General features: G+C 51.2%; 2 protein-coding genes across 2 annotated transcripts in view; one reads left to right on the top strand and one right to left on the bottom strand.

The window, feature by feature from the left end:
* Hapln4 (hyaluronan and proteoglycan link protein 4) lies at positions 1 to 8,085 on the top strand. The gene is made up of 5 exons (XM_021170792.2): positions 1 to 77; positions 930 to 1,050; positions 1,279 to 1,641; positions 3,268 to 3,591; positions 4,585 to 8,085. Exons 1-5 carry the CDS (start codon positions 75 to 77, stop codon positions 4,974 to 4,976), a joined length of 1,203 nt encoding a protein of 400 aa, XP_021026451.1. The 5' UTR covers positions 1 to 74; the 3' UTR covers positions 4,977 to 8,085.
* Positions 8,086 to 10,100: 2,015 nt separating this feature from the next.
* Ncan (neurocan) overlaps positions 10,101 to 19,189 on the bottom strand; it is a 28,094-nt gene continuing 19,005 nt past the window's right edge. Inside the window, exons 11-15 of the mRNA XM_021170711.3 lie at positions 18,800 to 18,958; positions 17,403 to 17,485; positions 15,052 to 15,196; positions 14,476 to 14,658; positions 10,101 to 13,463 (exon numbers count right to left, since the gene is read on the bottom strand). Of these exons, the coding sequence (XP_021026370.1) occupies positions 13,333 to 13,463; positions 14,476 to 14,658; positions 15,052 to 15,196; positions 17,403 to 17,485; positions 18,800 to 18,958 (701 nt within the window). The 3' untranslated portion in view covers positions 10,101 to 13,332. The remainder of the gene's footprint in view (positions 13,464 to 14,475; positions 14,659 to 15,051; positions 15,197 to 17,402; positions 17,486 to 18,799; positions 18,959 to 19,189) is intronic.

Genomic DNA, 19,189 nt, shown 5'->3' with positions numbered 1-19,189 from the left:
CTAGCTGGCCAGATCGCTGTGCGCGTGCGCAGTTGGGGAAGCGCACTGGCCGCTCAGCGGGGGCCACGACCAGGATGGTGAGTGCCACGCTGCACTGGTTTTCGAATCTCACATTTGTCTCTGTCTCGCTTCTCTCTGCCTCTCTCCGCCCTCTCTTTTCCTCTTGCCTCCTCTTTCTCTTTCTTTGGCACTTTTCCTTTCTCTGCCTCTTCAATGTCTCCCCCATGTTTGGGTGGGGGTGGAGAAGAGCGCTCACTTATTCTTTTTCCGTGTCTCTCCCCACTAGTCTCTCCTTCCTCTACCTCTGAGTATCTGCATCTCTGATTATACACCTCTATTTTTGAGTCTCTGGGCCACTGTCTCTGAGTCTCTGGGTCACTGTCTCTGCGTCTCTATTTATGAGTCTCTGTCTCTGCGTCTCTATCTCTGTGTCTCTGCATCTCTGTGTCTCTGAGTACATCTTTGCGTCTCTGTCTCCGAGTCTCTGGGTCTCGAGTCTTTGCGGCTGTCTCCGGGTGTCTGTCTCTGGGTCTCTATCTCTGCATCTCTTACTCTGAGTCTCTGTTCCTGTGTCTCTGTCTCTGGGTTTCGACTCTGGGTCTCGCTCCCTCTATCTCTCCTGGCCTGGCTCAGTAGCCCGTTGCCCCCCACCTCTCCAATCCTGTTCCTCTAGCTCCAACCCCCGCTCGTGCTGCCGGGCTTGCTGCAGTCTCCTGGCGCGCTGATAACCTTGCGGCCCCGGTCCGCGCTGCTGCTCCCCCTCCCGTGCGCTCCCGTAACGGGGGCAGGGACTTAGGGAAGGCGAAAGGAAATCACCTGACCCTCTGTCAGCTCCACGGTTGATGCGTGCCTGAGACCCTTTTGGGGAGGGCTGGCAGTGCTAGGGGCTGTTGGGGCAGTTCAGCTGGAAGCAGCTCCTGTACCCGCAGGCGTGTGCTCCAGGAGCCCTCGGTCACCGCGCACTCTGGGCCGTGGCCTGGGGACTCCTGCTGCTGGTCCCCGTGCTCGCAGGGGCGCAGCGTGGCAGGAAGAAAGTCGTGCACGTGCTGGGTGAGTTTTGTGGGAAGCTCTGGTCATTCCCTGCAATCCCCAATACACGCAGGCGCGCGCGCACACACACAGCAGTGGCCTAGAGTGAATGATGGGAGTGGGATGGGGTGGCGGATTGCCATGGTCCCCTACATTCAATCTCCTCTGAGCTCCTTTCCCATCCTAGACCTACATCCTCTCCCTGAGGGACCCTACCACACCTTTGACCCCTGATTGGTCGCCCCGCAGAGGGCGAGTCCGGTTCCGTGGTGGTGCAGACGGCGCCGGGGCAGGTGGTGAGCCACCGCGGTGGTACCATTGTCTTACCCTGCCGTTACCACTACGAGGCGGCCGCCCACGGTCACGACGGCGTCCGCCTCAAGTGGACGAAGGTGGTAGATCCTTTGGCTTTCGCCGATGTCTTCGTGGCTCTGGGTCCCCAGCATCGAGCCTTCGGTCCCTACCGAGGGCGGGCCGAACTGCAGAATGACGGACCTGGGGATGCCTCCCTGGTCCTCCGAAATGTCACTCTTCAGGACTACGGGCGCTACGAGTGCGAGGTCACCAATGAGCTGGAGGATGACGTCGGCATGGTCAAGCTGGATCTGGAAGGTGATCACAGCATGGGCAGAGAAAAGGGGGAACAGTGCGGGGCAAACTGAATGAGGTTGTTGTAGAGATTTTGTCGGGCAGGGGAATAGCTCATTTAAAAATTACAGCTCTTATTTAATGTATGTGTATACTAATGTATGCCTGTGGTTAAGGCCAGAAGAGGCCTCCCTTCCCCTGGAGTTGGAGTTACAGGTGGCTGAGACCTGCCTGGTGTCGGTGTGGGGAACAGAACTCTTTTTAGCTGGAGGAGAAACAAGGAAGAAAGAGGTCCCCCCACCATTTTTTTTCCTTCCCTTCTAGACAAGGTCTCACCATGTAGGCCTGGCTGTCTTGGAACCCACTACATAGACCACGCTAGCCTTTGTTGGGATAATCTTTTGGTGCACTGTGTGAAGGCCTGCCTAAAGGCACCTTCTGATTAATAAAATCTCAACAGCCTTGAATTTGCAGCGATCAGCATGCCTCTCAAGTGAAGGGATCAATGGTGAGGGCCATGCCTGGCCTGAAGAAAGTGTTTTTTAAACCGCTGAGCCATCTCTTCAGCACTAGCTCTATGACTAAGACAAGGTTTAATGGACCCCAGGTTGGCTTTGAACTCTTGAGCTTTAAAGAAAAAAAGTTATATTGAATTTTGGTGTGTGCACTTCTGTGTGTGCTTACGAGTACACACATGCCACGGTGCTTGAATGGAGATCACAAACAATTTGCAGAATGGATTCTCTCCTGGAATAGAACTCAATTTGTCAGGGTTGGTGGCAAATGCCATTACCTTCAGAGTCATTCTATTGACACTTCTGAACATTTTAACAAAGGAAAATTGTAGCTGTCTTCATTAGATGCTTTCTGTTTGCCAGCCACTTAGCTGAAGGGCTCTCTGGAGCTTCTCATTTAATTTCCTCAAATCCCCAAGGTAGACAGCTATTAACCTAGAGATGAGCTCTGCCTCAAGAAGGCTATGGAGTTGCCCTGGGCATCTGTAGGTGAGGGGCGTGGCCAAGATTCGGCATCCTGTCCATCAAAACGCTAGGGCTTCACCATAGCTGGTGTTTGCATCCTGTCCTGGAATAGGGGCCAGCATGAGATTCAGCCTAAACCCTGTCCTTAAGCACAGAAACACTCCAGAGTTGGGTTGACTGAGCTTAGGGAGAAATAAGTTTAGAGTTACAGTCCCAGGCAGTTGGAAGGGAAACACTTTAAATAATACTGGCAAATCAGAGGGCTTGACACCTGCCCAACTGTTTCAGGGCCCAGGGTGTAGGAGTACTGCCCTAGGGACAGGTCTTTCCACTTCAGTAGTGAGTTGTCAGAACATTGGGACAGAGGACATTAAGAGTTGAGTTTTGATGGATGAATTAGGCAGCTGGAGAAGGATAGAAAGAACATGAATGAAGGTCTGTGGCCATGGAAGAGTAGCCATGATTAAAATATATTAAGGCAGAGGAGCACATCCCACACTTGAATCCAAGGACACATATGGGCATGAGGGGGCTAGAGGTGCGGCCGGGTCCGAGGGCTGAGAGAAAAGTGAACTGGAAGGTTCTGTTTCATGTAAGGTGTAGTAGAATCCAGTGTGGTGTGTGTGTGTGTGTAACCCTGACAGACTCCTATTTGTCTTCGTCCACCCAGGGGTGGTCTTCCCCTATCACCCGCGCGGAGGTCGCTACAAGATGACTTTCGTGGAAGCGCAGCGTGCTTGTGCTGAACAGGATGGCATTTTGGCGTCCGCGGAACAGCTGCACGCGGCTTGGCGCGATGGCCTGGACTGGTGCAACGCGGGATGGTTACGCGATGGCTCAGTGCAGTACCCAGTGAGCCATGCCCGGGAGCCCTGTGGCGGGACTGGGAGCACTGGAGCTGGTGGCGGCACCAACGGGGGCGTGCGGAACTATGGATATCGTCATAACGCCGAGGAACGCTACGATGCCTTCTGCTTCACGTCCAACCTCCCGGGTGAGTTAAGTCTTTTCCAAAGATGCCGGTCTCCAGCACTTATTTCCCGCCTTCTTGAAAGAGACCTGTCCCAAGGACCTAGGCCCCCTAAATACATAGGCTTCTCCCTGAAGGGGACCCTTTCCTCTCTCCTTCCTCTTAATCATTATGTCCTCTCCCTGGAAAGAAGGCCCTCTCCTCCAGTTCAAAAGCTCTTTCCCTGGAGGGACACCTGCCCCACATGCACAGGCCCTGACCCATGGAGCCTGGCCCCGTTCCTGAGTGCATAGTCCCAGTCCCCTAGAATGAGGTCCGCCTCAGGCGCATATGCCCCGCCCCTTAGGGAGAAACCCGCCCCAAGTGCCTAGTCTCCAACCCTTTGAGGAAGACAGCCCTAACCGCCTAATCCTAGGGCCTGGCAGGTGGAGGGAAGTCTGTCTCAGAAACATAGACCCCGTCCCTCGGGATATAGGCTTTTTCTCTCTTGAGGAAAGACTTCCTCCATGGGCTCTGCCCCAAAGAGATAGGCACATTTTAAGCCCAAAGGCCCCATCCCCGCCTTCCTGAGGAAGACCTGTCCGAAAGACATAGAGCCTACACGGTGATTGAAGGTCCATTTCAAGAGTGTGGACCCTGCCCACAAGAACACAAGAACACAAATCCTATGCCTAACGATATAGACACTACGCTAAGGCATAAGGACACTAGAGAAAACCTTTCCCAAACATAGGTCGCGCCCCAAATAGGAGCCCTGCCCAATGGACAGAGATCTCCCTGAAGTGCATAGACCCTCCCTCCAAGACCATTGTGCCCCACCAAAGTGAGCAGGACCCGTTCCTCCGCCTTGCCCTCCGCTTTCCAGGCGCCACAGGGGGGCAGTGAAATGCCACATGGTACCCGCATTGCACTGGCGGTCTCAGGTTGCAGTGAATGGGATGGACTAGGCTCAGGACTATGCTGGAGCCTGGCGGGCCTATCCCTGGCCGGGGTCTAACACACTCTCGGGTCCCACAGGCCGCGTGTTTTTCCTGAAGCCGCTGCGACCTGTGGCCTTGGCCGGGGCGGTGCGCGCGTGCGCTGCGCGGGGTGCCACAGTGGCCAAGGTCGGGCAGCTGTTCGCTGCGTGGAAGCTGCAGCTGTTGGACCGCTGCACTGCAGGCTGGCTGGCGGATGGCAGCGCGCGCTATCCCATCGTGAATCCGCGAACTCGCTGCGGAGGTCCTCGGCCCGGCGTGCGCAGCCTGGGTTTCCCTGACGCCTCCCGACGTCTCTTCGGTGTCTACTGCTACCGCGCTCCAGGTGCCCCAGATCCGGCTCCAGGCGGCTGGGGCTGGGGCTGGGCCGGCGGAGGAGGTTGGGCTGGAGGGTCGAGGGATCCGGCTGCCTGGACCCCGCTGCGTGTATAGATCTGGAAGGATGCGTGTTTGGGGGTGTTAGTGGCTGATCCAGTGGCCTCATGCACCCCCTGGATACCGACCACGTCTCAGAGTTTCAGAGATTCCTTGGACATATGACACACCCCTGCGGTGCACTGCAGACTGATCTAGCTACCTGTGGTCTTTGGACATTGACCATACCTAAGGTCTCCTGGATAAGCGACCTACCCCTGCGGTGAGCTGCAGGCTGCCCCACTTGTTGTGGTCCTTGGTCGCTGACTATGTTGCCCTCTGAGGATCCCCTTTGGATAGTGGATGATTCATCTTTTAGACCTTGCCCAGAAGAGTCATGCTCTCCCTAATCCCCGGGACCCCAGTAGACCAGCAGGACTCTACGGTTTCCAAAAGATGAGCCACCCTTCTATGGCCTTCTAAAAAACAGGTGGACACGCCCCTCAGTCACCTGGAGGCTGGACCCCCAGGATTAACTGGAGACCTGCCCCCCAAACTTTCTGTATTTCCCAGGATCTGGAAAACTGGTCTTGGATAGTCAGCTGTACACTGACTCCATCACCTGGTGAAGAAACAGAAAACCGCAGGTCACAAGATGATCGTGCTCTGTACAGGCAAGTGACCCAGATTCCCACTCTTTCAGAGAGTCTCTTTACGTTTTCAAGGTAGCATACTTTGTCCCTGGGTCAATATGGAGGACAGACCCAACACCTCTGGTGTCACAGGAGAGTCTCCTCAGCTGGCTCCAGGAACAGTGGTCATGCCTATCCCTCAGGTTTTCCTCTGACCAGAGAGTAGACTTGCTTGAATGTCCCGTCCCCGGGCTCCTTGGGGGATGTCACCAAAGAGATTATTCCCTCAGACCAGAAACCCCTAAAAATCTGACTTGCAGAGACCAAGCTGCTCGGCTTCTTAAGGTCACATAGGCCACCAGTGCAGCCTTACCAGGCTCACCCGCTACACCCATGGAAGTGGCACATTCTGCCTTCCTCTGTAACCATGGTTACCACACTTTTCCTTTCTTACTGGCCTAAAGCCTAACACCTATCACTTCATTTTTGTCTGTCCCTGCCCTGGTGGACCTCAGTGGAGACAATCTTCCCCCCTGAGAATCCTCAGGATAACCCAACATTCAGTTCTCCAGGCCTCTCCGCGGGAACAGCTGCCCCTTTCCCAAAGTGCATCTTCTGTTTCTCTCAGTTGCCCAAGCCCCACCCCTAGACAGTTTGAAACACCCGGGACTGTTGCCATGGAGACCAAACCTCTGGTGTCCAAGGTAACAGAATACCTGTCCCTTCAAGACTTTTCCCCTCCAGGGTCCCATCCAGTCCAACTGTTGCCATAGAGAACATCAGTGTCTCCATGACAACTGACCTGCAGCACTCAGGAACTTCTTGCTATGGGTCCCTCTGACTGAAGCTGCCTGCTGCGTTCCTCAGGCACCTGACAAATGTCCCTTCTTCAGATGGGCCTATGAAGGACTCGGCTTCAGGAACAGCTATGTGCACCATCCATTTGCATGCTAACTTTACTCCACCCAGCAGCTGAGCAGGAGCCACCACTGCAACCCCCTCCAGCATTTCAAATGTTCACCCTGCAGACTAGGAAACTGAGGCTGTGGTACCGCACAAAGGCCGACCTTTCCTTCTTGGAAATCAAGGAGGGCAGATTCTCCCTGAAACCATCAATTTCAACCCATTTCTGAGGACCCATGTGTGCTCAAGGGTCAAGATCAGCCCAAATGCAAGAGCCTCCAGGTCTCAGATGCTGCTGGAACCAGCAAGTACCCTTGTCCACACACCTTCCTGCCTGCCCCATCTATCTTGGCTAATTCCACCCCTGAGTCTGGAAGCTAAGGGGCTGTGGGCTCCAGTCACACCTTTTGTTCTAAAGTGTGCAACCAAAAACGTACCCTGACTCTTCTCTGGGCTAGGATTGTTCTGAGGTCCCCAGCAGCAGCCTGCAGCCCAGGTTCAATAAACCTTTGGTTTTTTCCGGTGAATGTGAAACAAGGCTGCCAGACCCTGTCAGTGCAGTGAGCTTCTCGGTTCAAAAGTGGCTCCTGTCCCTTTTCACTGCTCCAGGACCCTGTGGGATCCTGTCTGACCTCCTCATGTGCCCTGGGGCATGTGTGCATACACATGAATCATAGTAACAATGTCATCTAAAAAACGTTAAGTAGGAGCTGGCTGTAGAAATGAGGTAGCCATCTGTATTTTTATTTGTTTGTTTATTTATTTCGGTTTTTTTGAGACATAGTTTCACTGTTTAGACTTGGCTGTCGTGGAACTTGCTACATAGACCAGGCTTGGCCTTGAACTCAGTGATCTGCCTGCCCCAAGTGCTGAGATTAAAGGTGTAAGCCACCAGTGCCTGGCCAATTTTTATTTATTTTTAAGTTTTTTTGTCAGTATTTCCTGTGTGTCTGGTGTCCCTGGAGGCCTGCCGAAGGAGCTGGACCCCGTAGCTAGAGTTAGAGATAGTTTTGCTGCTGCATTTGGGAGAGCAGCAAGGCATCTTGGTCAACTAAGCCAGCTCTCTAGCCCCGAATTTTTGTTTGTAAACTTGACTTATTCACTGGTGTTTAGTGTGTGGGAGTGGGAGTGTGTACAAGACAAGTGGTCAGAGGACAGGAGCCAAGTCTCAGTGGTTGGCATTCATACAGTCCTGGACCAATCAAGGTTACTCTGGAAAACGGGCCATACCATTATTGGCTGAGTTGGGGTGGCTCCACTCACTTTGCTTCCATTCAATGAAAGCTGGATATTTTACATGCAAAAGGGAAGGTGGACCCCACTTCAGGGATTGAAAATGTTTATCTAGAAATCCAACCTCACCAGTATCCGTGCTATTCCTCTTCTCCAAATAAAGTTGGGGGATGGGGAGCGGGTGCCCATCTTTGTGGCTCTCAGAATTCAGAGCCAGTCTGGTCTACAGCAGTGGGTCTCCACCCCTTTGGGGGTCACATCAGATCTCCTGCATATCAGAACTTTACATTACAATTCATAACAGTAGCAAAATTATAGTTATGAAGTAGCAATGAACTAATTTTATGGTTGGGGGGTCACCACACCATGAGGAACTGTATTAAAGGGTCTCAGCGTTAGGAAGGGTGAATGATTTTTCCAGGCCAGTTAAGGTTATGTAGTAAGACCCTGTTTCAAAAACTAAGACACCCTTGCCTTCTCCCACTCTGGTACATGCCTTTAGTCACTAAGGTTGACTGGGACACACCTCCATCCGCTGTGCACAATTGTCCCCAGCTACAGATGACAGGGTTTTACATAGCTGGCAGCAGTCATTGCTGCCTTGATGGATGGCCACCCTAGAGCCTGGCAAGATGCTTCAATGGGTAAAGGTACTTGTTGCTGGGCCTGGTGAACTGAGTTTGACCGGTGGGACTCCCACTCAGAAGGAGAGAGCTGACTCCCAGGCTGGCTTTGACTTCCACATCTGCACTGTGGCTCCTATGGGCATCTCTCTGTTGTTGATGGTGGTGGTGGTTCTTTTGAGACAGGATCGCTCTGTGTAGTCTTAGCTGTCCTGGAACTCGCTTTGTAAGCCGGGCTAGGTTTGAACTCAGAGATCCACCTGGCTCTGCCTCCAGAGTGCTGGGATTAAAGTCATGTGCCACCATCCAGCTTGGTTCACACTTCTTATCCTACCACTCAGTAGGCTGAGGTAGAAAGATTGCTGTGAGGCCAGCCTGAGCTACAGAATAAGGCCAGCAGTCAATAGCTAGCTAATTCTCTGCATCACTGGCAGGCAGCTCATAGCTGCACTTCTCCAGGGCATGTATCTGTCTTCCTCTCCTACGTTCATTTGTTTGTTGCCCAGGCTAGCCCTCCTGCCTCCACCTCTGCAGCACTGCGAGGAGGCATGTACGATGCTGCTCTGTTTCTTATCTGGAGGTGTGTGTGCCTTGCTTGCTTTTCTCTCTGTGACTAGTTGCCCAACAGCAAATTAGGGAAGGGGATTATTAGACTCTCAGTTCAAGGATACCATCTGTCGCAGTGGGAATGTCATGATGGCAGGGGCACTCAGGTCACATTGTGCCCACAGGAAGTAATTAGAGTGACGAATGCTACCAGCCCCCTGGTTTTGTCCCTCTTTGCGTGTGTGTGTGTGTAACTTTATTTTGTGGGAGGAGGAGAGGACTCACTTCATGGTCCCCTTATGGTTCTGTACTTCGACCATGTGGGTCTAGGGAACTGGACTAAAACCATCAGGCTTAGCCACAAGCACCTTCACTGGCAGAGCCATCTTGCCAGCCCCTCAATGCTGATTTCAAATAAATCATGGGGTTTTTTTTTTTGATGACTTTAGTCTTTTCTCTTCTTTGTCCAAAACTGTGGCTATGTATTCCCTTCCAGTCCAACTCATTTTATTCCACCCACCGTGCCTGTCCTCTGTTGTGCAGGACTCCTGGGATCTGGTGGGATCCCTGAGGCTGGTGTAGGAAGATCTAGAGTTCAAAGTCAGCCTGGGACAAACAGTGAGACTCTGGGGGAAAAAGGAAAAGGAAGGAAGGAAGGAAGAAAGGGAGGGAGGAAGGGAGAAAGAGAGAGGAGAGGAGGGAGGGAGGGAAAAAGAAAGAAAGGAAGGAAGGAAGAAAGAAAGAAAGAAAGAAAGAAAGAAAGAAAGAAAGAAAGAAAGAAAGAAAGAAAGAAAGAAAGAGAAAAGATACCTTTTATTTCTCCTGCGGTGCCCTACTTTCCCTCTGACCCGGCAGTATGTGGCTCCTAATAAGGGCTCAGGGCCCATGGCTGTGGCTCACTTAGTGGAGTGTTTGTATCTCAGTTCACAAAGCGCTCTCCTAGCATTCGTAAAGTTCCCAGCACCCCATAAAACAAACCAGCAGTGGATAGGCAGAGGCATATAGATCACAGAGTTTCAGGCAAGCCTGGTCGAAAGAGAGACACTCTGTCTCAAAACCAAAACAAATGGGAAACTGGTCAGTTCAAGATCCTTCTCAGATGCGTAGGGAATTCTGGGCCAGGCTAGGCTATGTGAGTCATCACTCCAAAGAAATGCAGGCTCTCAGTAAATGACCAGGCAAGTGAGCCGGTGAGGGGTGGGTGAGGGGGCCACAGGCAAGTTGAACTGTTAAAAAATTTTTATTAAAATGTCCAATAAGTACATTAACATCCACAGTGTCAGATAGCACAGATCCACGGAACAGATCCACGGAACAGCAAAGCTCCCAGAAAACCAAACCAAACCAAACCCAGCAGAACCTGTAGCCATTCGCACACATACACACTCCTCCTGCATACTGGCCCAAGCAGACACACCAGTGAGGGGGAAAGCTGGAGCTGAGGCTCCAGTCCAGAAAAGCCTAAAGCATGCCCCTCCGTGGAGCAGGCAGTGCAGGGGCTAGGAAGAACCTCTGAGCCCCAGCAGGCCTCGCCCTCAATCCCCCCAGCAGGGAATTGGTGTGGTTCCTTCTGAATTAGAAAATGTTACCAAGAAGCTTCGTCCCCAGTCACAGGGACCTTTAGGGATCAGGGTCCAGTTTGCTTTTCTCAACCATTTCCCAAGTCTGCTCGTGTGTGTGTGTGTGTGTGTGTGTGTGTGTGTGTGTGTGTATGTCTGACAGCAGGTAAGGGGTTTAGGTCTCTTCCCTTAAACATAAAGCAAAATTTGGAGCACAAATCAAGACCAGAGTTTGCAAATCGAACTAAGTTGGTAGCGTTCAAAGCACAGATAAGAGTGCTTGGAGCTCAGTTGAAGAGTACTTGTGGCTCAGTTGACAGAGTGCTAGGAGCTCAGTTGACAGAGTACTTGTGGCTCAGTTGACAGAATGCTTGGGGCTAAGTTGACAGAGTGCTTGGAGCTCAGGTGTAGAACATTTACTTAGTATGCACAAATCTCTGGGTTCCATCCCTAGCATTGTATACACCAGTCATAGTGCATACCTGCCATTCTAGTACTTGGGAAACTGAGGCAGAAGGATCAGGACTTTAAGGTTATCCTCAGCTACCTAGTGAATTCAAGGCCAGACTGAGGCCCTGTCCAAAAAAACAACACTTACAGTAATTATAATGCACAGAAGGAAATTCTTGCTCTAGCTCCTCTATCATAGTCTGTAACTTTGTCTTTCTCTTACCATCAAGTGGAAATGGGAGACTAAGGGCCACATGGGCTGCTGAGAGGATTCAAGGGCATCTCACAAGGCTTTACACGGCTTCTATTCAGTAACTGCTCCAGGCTTTCATTACCTCCTATGAGTGATGCAGGTTCAGTAAACACTTAGGAAGAGCTGGGCATGGACCCCAGAACCTGTGCACTCATCCCTGCCCTGACCCACCCAATCCTACAGTTTTTGAAATTTTTACTTATTTATTTTGTGCTTGTGCAGTATGTGTGTGGGGGGAGAGGGTTGTGCGTGTGTTGGAGAATCACCCACATTGTAGTGTGCTACCCTTTAAAGGTTTGCTGTGATCCTCCAGGCTAGCTGGCTCATGAGCTTCCTGTAGTCTCAGCACAGGGATGCTGGCACCAGGGTTCACACCCTACCTGGCTTTTCACTTTTAAAACATGGGTCCCAGGGGTTAAACTGACTTCTTCAGGCTTATGCAGCATCTTTACCCACAGGGCTAAGCTCAGGCTCTACTGTGGCTTTAACACAAATTCACAGATTCTACCCACACTGCATGGGCTCTGTAGACAAATCCTTCTGTGAGGGACCCTGTCCCTGGCTTGGGAAGTCTTTTCTGGGGTGTAGATGGGAAGAGGGAATCCAAAGTGGATTCTTTCACATTTTGAAAAACGTAGAGCCAGGCGTGGTGGTGCACACCTTTAATCCCAGCACTTGGGAGGCAGCGGCAGGCAGATTTCTGAGTTCGAGGCTAGCCTGGTCTACAAAGTGAGTTCCAGGACAGCCAGGGCTATACAGAGAAACCCTGTCTCGGGGAAAAAAAAAAAGGAAAAGAAAAATGTAAAACCAGGCGAGAAGGTGTGTTAGTGTGTGTACATGCATGTGTGTGTATGTATGTATGTGTGTGTTGATTCTAAGAGAATTCTTCTTTCTACCATAGGACCATGAACACTGTAAGCATAAAGTCCATCAGGCAGGATATGGAAACAGAAGTGGGGTGGGGCAGGGATGGAATCTGAGGCAGGAGATTTATTGAGGTCTGATGAAAAGACAGGCTCTGGGTTAGAAAACATGGCACCATCTTGGTTCAGGCAGAAGGTTGTCTGTCTCCCTGAGAGATGGAGGGGGAGGATACAGCAGCATCCAGCACATTGTACTCCACTGATCTCACTTCTGTGCACACGGGTGTGGGAGGTTTGTCATCACTCACAAAGCCACGAAACTGCCACACACAATGGCGTATGCCTGTCACCTTCAGGTGGCTGAGAAAGGATGATTGCTGTGGCCTGAAACCCAGCCTAGGCTCCGGAGATCTTACGTCAATAAAACCAATAAAACTGGGCAGACAGTTCGCTGAGTTCCAGGTTAGCCTGGTCTAGATAGCAAGTTCCAGGCCAGCCAGGGCCGCACACTGAGGCCCTGTCTCAAAACAAAAACAACCCAAAACTGAACCACCAGATCTTAGCACTGCACTAGACCTGGGGAGTTAGCAAGACACTGACCCTCCCCACCCCCATCGCTCGGAGTGACCTCCCCTAGGAAGCCAAGGAGGCCAGTGGCTCTAAGAGACATCACTAACATTCAGTATATAAGAGTTCCACACTAGATTTAGTGGTCTGCACCAAGACCAAAGACTAGGGCTGGTTAGCAGAGAGAGCCCTGCTCAGTACTAGGTGCCATGTCCAGCACCAAATAAACCAGGTAGGCATGGTGGCGCAGAGGCAAGAGGATTGAGACTTCAAGGACATCTTTCTACAATAGTGAGTTCAAGGCCAGCCTAGTTTGGGGGTTGGAGGTGTTGGAATTGGGAGGGAGGAAGAAGAAAGGGGAAAAAGAAAACCAGAGGAGTGGAAGCCACCCTTGGGGGATCCCAGGAGATGGCAGGCCATCATGTTTGCTCTGCTGATCCTCCACTCAAATACAGTGACTTTAGCCAAACCTTCACCATAGATTCAGGATGGCCCACCATCTCCTAAGCCTGAATCTCTGGTGCGAAAGCCACTCCCCAGCACACACAGACATACTGTTGCCCCTTGTGGATGCAAACTTCAGGACCCCCTTTAATGGCTGGGAAGTGACCCTAGAGGCTCAGCCAGACCAGCGTGGCCTCTCAGGCTCAGCCACCCCTGCCAGGAGGACCTCAGTAACAGAGGACCTACCACAGGGGTGTGGGGCTCTGCAGTGTCCCCACCCTCTCTGGTGGATGCTGGGTTCTGGGTCTCCAAGGAAACGCGCTGGAGAAGGTGTGGGCTTGTGCTTGGTTAGTCTGGGTCTTTAGCAGAAATCCCCTTCGTCTTTCTCCCAGTCTCCCACTGGGTGTCTCTTGTGTTTTCTGTGCTCCTTGCGAGGCTTGTGATGTCGGTGTGGGTGGTGGTGGTGTCGACGCATCCGATGTGACCGCCTGGCTGCAGGGATGGGAGAGATGAGAAGGGGTGAAGATGACTGGCTGGATGCCACTGGCCTCCTCAGAGGGATGCAAAGAGAAAAACACTAGGAAGGCAGGTGGCCTTGGGAAGCAGAGGCAGGAAGCACAAGGCTAGCCATTCCTGCACAGTGAGACCCCTTTTCAATAACAAAAGAAAACAAAACAAAACAAAAACCAACTCTGCAGGGGCAGAAAATGTGACTTAGTTTACCAAAAGAGCCATATCCCTGGATGGTGTGTGTCTTACTTTGTAGCCCAGGCTGGCCTGGGGTCTCCAGCCCCTTTCCAGCAGCCTCAGAGCAGCTGAGAACAGGGTGGGGATCCGTGTGGGAACTTTTGTGTACCTGACACCCCAGCACTGGGAGTCTGCTAGCAAGGCTTGGTTACACGTCCCAACTTTGAGGCCAGCCAAGGTTATGTGAGATTCTGTCTCTAAAACAAACAATTAAGCATACAAACAAAAGCCCTAAGTAGGCTGGTAGTAATACTTCACTTATCTGTAAGGCTCTATTACCAGGAAGACTTTTTCTTCTTCTTTTCTTTTTTCTTTTGGTAGCCCAGGCTGGCCTCAAATTTACTACATAGCAGAGGATGATCTTGAACTCGATCCTCCTACCTCCACCTTCTGAGTGCTGGAATGACAGGTGTTGCCACCAGTCCTAGCTTATGCAGTGCTGGAAATGGACACACTGGCTCTACCCACTGAGCCACAAACACTTTATCCACTGAGTCACAAGTACTCTACCCACTGAGCCACAAGCACTCTACCCACTGAGTCACAAGCACTCTACCCACTGAGCCACATCCTCAGCTTAGCCTTTTTTTTCCTGTGGGTCTTACGCCCAGGCTGACCTCGAATTTGTAATCTCCCTGCCTCAGCCTCCATGTTGCCAGGGTTACAGATGTTGCACCATTGTGGAATAGACATTCTAATCAAGATCTATAAACGACTGGGATCCTGCTGGGGACAGGGTATCCAGCATGGCACTTACGTTTGATGCACATGATCTGAGGCCGGTCCCACTTCCCGTTGTTACGGCAGCGGATAGTGGCCACACGGTGCTGGGAGAATCCTTCATCACACTGGTATCGCACAGTGGCATGGACATTATACTTGATCTTGCGCACACCAACAAGAGAGGCATTCTCCACTGCTGGAGGGGGACCACACAGCACTGGGGACAGAGGAGCCTCTGGTTAAGGAAGTTGGTAAAGGTGAGGATAAACCAGTAACACATCTTGTTGAACAAGAATCCTCCACTGTTATCAAGTCTCTCCCTCTGCTACAAATGACTGTGGCTATCTCTTTCTTGCCTTTTACATAAACCAGCAGCACCTTATGATGGGAACAGAATCTTCTGGACACACCCCACTCCCTAGGACATAAGGCACAAGAAAAAAACTGGAGCACAAAAGAAAAATGGACATAATGTATATAAATTATTTCCTTCATATGTAAAGAGTTCCCAGAAATCAATAACCTCAAGGCACTAATTGGGAAGTGGTCAGGTCACAGGAAAACAACTACAAGTGTCTGGAAGGAGAACAGGGAAAGAAGTGTGCAGTACCTGTACCCTTCTTGCAGACATAGGGGAGGTTGTAGTTGCAGGGGACATCATTCCAGCGCCCACTCTCATGTGCCACCATCACCACACAATCCTCCCCACCTGCGAAGAAATTATCCGGCTGCTTCTCCCTCCAGTTCTCATATTGCTTTGGGGAGAGAGAGAGAGAGAAAGTGAGTTGGGGTCACTCTCTTACCTGGCTGTCAGCCCAGTTCTTGGCACTTCCTGTGGGTTTCCTGTGGGCAGACCCCTCCAACACGAGAACCAGAGTCCCCTTCTTTTACCCCACCCCAGGTTCCCATGCACATCAGCATTAGGTAAATAGTTGAAGAAATGCTGGCCCTAGCTTGGAAGTAAAGAAGGGCTTTCCTGAGGACGCAACAGGGAGCAGTACAACATTGGGACCCAGGTACAGGACAGACGTCCAAGCACAGGGAACAACACCTGCAAAGACTTTGGGCAGGAAAGAAGTCAGTGCCACATGGAAAGAATGCTTGTTGGTAGAGTGGGCGAGGCCAGATCTCACCAGCAGCAAGAGGGGATGAATAGCTTAAAAATTGTGTAGTCTTGCCTTTAAACACTGCATTTTTAAAATTTGAACAGGAGAGACAGCTCAGTAGTTGAGCACTGGCTGCTCTTTCAGAGAACCTGAGTTCAAGTCTCAGGACTCACATAGTGGCTCACAGCCTTTGGTAACTCCAGATTCAGAGGCTCCAGTGCTCTCTCCTGACCTCAGAGGGCACTGCACGTACACAGTGTACAGACAATCTAGCAAAGCATCCCTATGCATTAAATAAGTAAACAAGATGTTACCCCAATATGAACTAACCAGTACCCCCAGAGCTCGTGTCTCTAGCTGCATATGTAGCAGAGGATGGCCTAGTCGGCCATCATTGGGAAGAGAGGCCCCTTGGTCTTGCAAACTTTATATGCTCCAGTACAGGGGAACACCAGGGCCAAGAAGTGGGAGTGAGTGGGTAGGGGAGCAGGGTGGGGGGAGGGTATAGGGGACTTTTGGGATAGCATTTGAAATGTAAATGAAGAAGATACCTAATAAAAAATTGGAAAAAAATGTTACCCCCAAAATTTATTCATTGAGTCATGCCTGGCGTGCGTACTTTAAATCCCAGCACTCGGGAGACAGAGGCAGGCAGATCTCTAAGGTTTTTTTTTGGTTTTTTTTTTTTTTTTTTTTTTTTTTTTTTGGTTTTTCGAGACAGGGTTTCTCTGTGTAGCCGTGGCTGTCCTGGAACTCACTCTGTAGACGAGGCTGGCCTTGAACTCAGAAATCCGCCTGCCTCTGCCTCCCGAGTGCTGGGATTAAAGGCGTGCGCCACCACGCCCGGCTGATCTCTAAGTTTAAGGCCAGCCTGTTCTACAGTGTGACTTCCAGGACAGCCACGGCTACACAGAGAGACCCTGTTTCAAAAATGATTTCAGAAGAGGGACACACACGCACACACCTTTGGAGGTCAGAGACACCTTTGGAAGTCTGTTCTATTTTTGTACCATGTGAGTTCCCAGCGATCAAACCCAGGTTACAAGGCTGGGCAGCAAGCCTGTAACTGCTGCGCCATCTCACTGGATCCCATGTAAGGAATTTTAAAGCCATGGTTCGTGGCGTCACTCCCATTCTTAGTGTTGTATAACCATCACTGCTGTATCTATTTCTAGAAATTTTTCCTCACGACAAACCAAAAGTCTACACCAATCCAGGAAAAAATAATTCCTCATTCTGCCTGCCCAGCGCCCAGCACCCAGCACATGCTGCCCACTCCCCAACGACCCCCCCCCATAGCTCCACCAGCCACACCCCCACCCCAAGTCTCCATCTCCCAAGATCTCCTCATGGCCCTGCCCCAGCCCTCAGCTCCCCAGCAGTCTTCCTCTCATGGAGTCTGACCTTGTGCTGACTTTAACCTGTTGCTTAGATTACTGATGCTTTTTGAGATAGGATCTCCCTGTGTAACAATGACTGGTCTACAAGTCACTTTGTAGCCCAGGCTAAAGCTCAGACTTGTGATCATCCTGCCTTGGCCCCTCAGGAACTAGGATGTCTGGCAAGTACCACAGTGATATGTATATCTTTATATTTTACTGTGTTTGGATGGAACCCAGGCTAAGCCTGCCCCCATGGCCACACTGGGACTTCTAGGTTGGGGCTCCACCTCTGAGCTACATCTCCAGCCCCTCATTAGGGGCTCTAGGTGGGTGTCGTCTTCCAAGCCACTCCCCAGAGCTTCTGAGGATTTATGATGCCCACCAGTGAGTGACTGCTTCATAGGAAGGTAAACTGAGGCCAGTGGGCAGGGCCACAGGGCTCAGCAGCCTGAGAACAAGCACCTGCCACTCACCAGTCCTGTATTGTCTGTCCACTGGAAGTCCCTCTCTACCGTCCGGTCATTCAGGCCGATCCACGAATTCTCATGTCCAAAACCTGTTGGGAGAAGGGGCTGTGAGAGTGTGCACCTGCCCCCGGGTGAAGGTGGAGAGATGTCATCAAGGGACTGTCTTCTCTTTCCCTGGCTGATGAGAATCACACAGGGTGAAGCTGGCAGGGAAAATGAACTTGGTGGTTAACCAAGACAAGGATAGGCAGCAAGCATGGACGTGTGAGTCAGGAGACCCAAGTGTGAGGGGGTGGAGGAGAAAGGACCAGAAGTTGGGGGTTGGGGGTTGGGTGGGAAGAGTGGAAGAGAGTTAGCAGAACTGGGGGGTGAACAAGACTTAGAGGAGGGGTGGGAAGGAGGAGGATGGCAGACGGCGAGCCCCACCTCTGCCACACAGTCCACACAGGTTCAATGTGCTACGGAGTGCGGTAGAACATGGGAGCTTGCAGAGGTGAGGGAGGCCCAGAGCCCTGGCCAGCCATGGCTACACATGTAAGGGAAGGGGAATCCGGCAGCCAGCAAGGACTAATGCAGCCGGGGAGAGACCGGGCATAGCCCTTACCAGGTCTAGTGGTCACCCTGGGCAACCCTGGCTGAGGGACAGAGTATCGAAAAACCAGAAGCCAGTTCAGACTACAGACAGTGAGCCAGGTGAACATAGTGAATTATACAGTGGACAAGGGTCTTTGTCACCTGAGGAAACCCACAATGACTAAAGCACATCACTGCAGAGACCCAGGGTCCCCACTTCCATCTGCCCACTCATGTCACTGCGGGGACCCAGGGCTCTCTCCCTTCCATCTCTGAACTCTGTTTTTGTTGCTGTTGTTTTGTTTTGTTTTTATATAATTATTATTATATAGTGCTATTATAGTATTATATATAGTGCTATTATTTTTAACACTCTAGGAACTGAAAAATAAAACAGAATTCAGAGCCGGGCATGGTGGTGCATGGCTTTAATCCCAGCACTCGGGAGGCAGAGGCAGGCGGATTTCTGAGTTCGAGGCCAGCCTGGTCTACAGAGTGAGTTCCAGGACAGCCAGGGCTATACAGAGAAACCCTGTCTCGAAAAACCAAAAAATATAATAATAATAATAATAATAATTAATTAATAAATACCAAGGGCTAATACAATGGAATGCAAACGATGCATGGGTCAGGTCACGTATTATCCACTTCAACAGTCAAGCTTGATGACCATCCACTTGATGGTCAAGCCCCTTGGCCTCCATGAGTGTCACTTCCTGGTGACACGCTCGCCTTACCTGTCAGTCACAGCCCTGATGAAGAACTGGGAAGATAACATGTGCATTGGTCAAAGGACAAGTGCCAACCCCAGCCCACTACCCCGTCCTTACTGTTAATGAACTTGTGCTCTTCTGGCGAATGGACGCTTGTCAGGTGACCAGCTCGGCGCCTGCAATCTCTCTCTGCATCCTCCCAGGCCCGGCGATGGGCAAAGTACCGGTAGCAGTGTCCCTGGAATTTGTGCCAGCCACGGTCGCAGCCTTCTGTGTCTGGGAGGCAGCACAAGATTATGAGGGGACTGGTTACCACAGCACACATGACACCCAGACAGACATGTGGCCACGACACCCATACACATAAAATAAATTAATTAATTTAAAAATCTTAAATAAAATAGGGCCAGCAAGATAGCTCAGGAGGTAAGGGTGATTGCCACCAAGTCTGAGGAGCTGACTAGACATGGTGAAATGAAAGAGTTGAGCCCTGAATGTTTCCCAACC

Source organism: Mus caroli, unplaced genomic scaffold, assembly GCF_978045245.1.
Source record: "Mus caroli unplaced genomic scaffold, Mus_caroli_1 scaffold_10, whole genome shotgun sequence".
Lineage (NCBI taxonomy): Eukaryota > Metazoa > Chordata > Mammalia > Rodentia > Muridae > Mus > Mus caroli.
The sequence above is the reverse complement of the archived record's forward strand: the minus strand, read 5'-3'. Positions and strand labels throughout refer to the sequence as shown.

Excerpts from the sequence above, each read along its gene's own strand:
- Hapln4 (XM_021170792.2), top strand. Across the intron at positions 1,051-1,278 it reads GAAAGTCGTGCACGTGCTGG|AGGGCGAGTCCGGTTCCGTG; the intron begins GTGAGTTTTGTG and ends GTCGCCCCGCAG. Across the intron at positions 1,642-3,267 it reads GGTCAAGCTGGATCTGGAAG|GGGTGGTCTTCCCCTATCAC; the intron begins GTGATCACAGCA and ends TCGTCCACCCAG.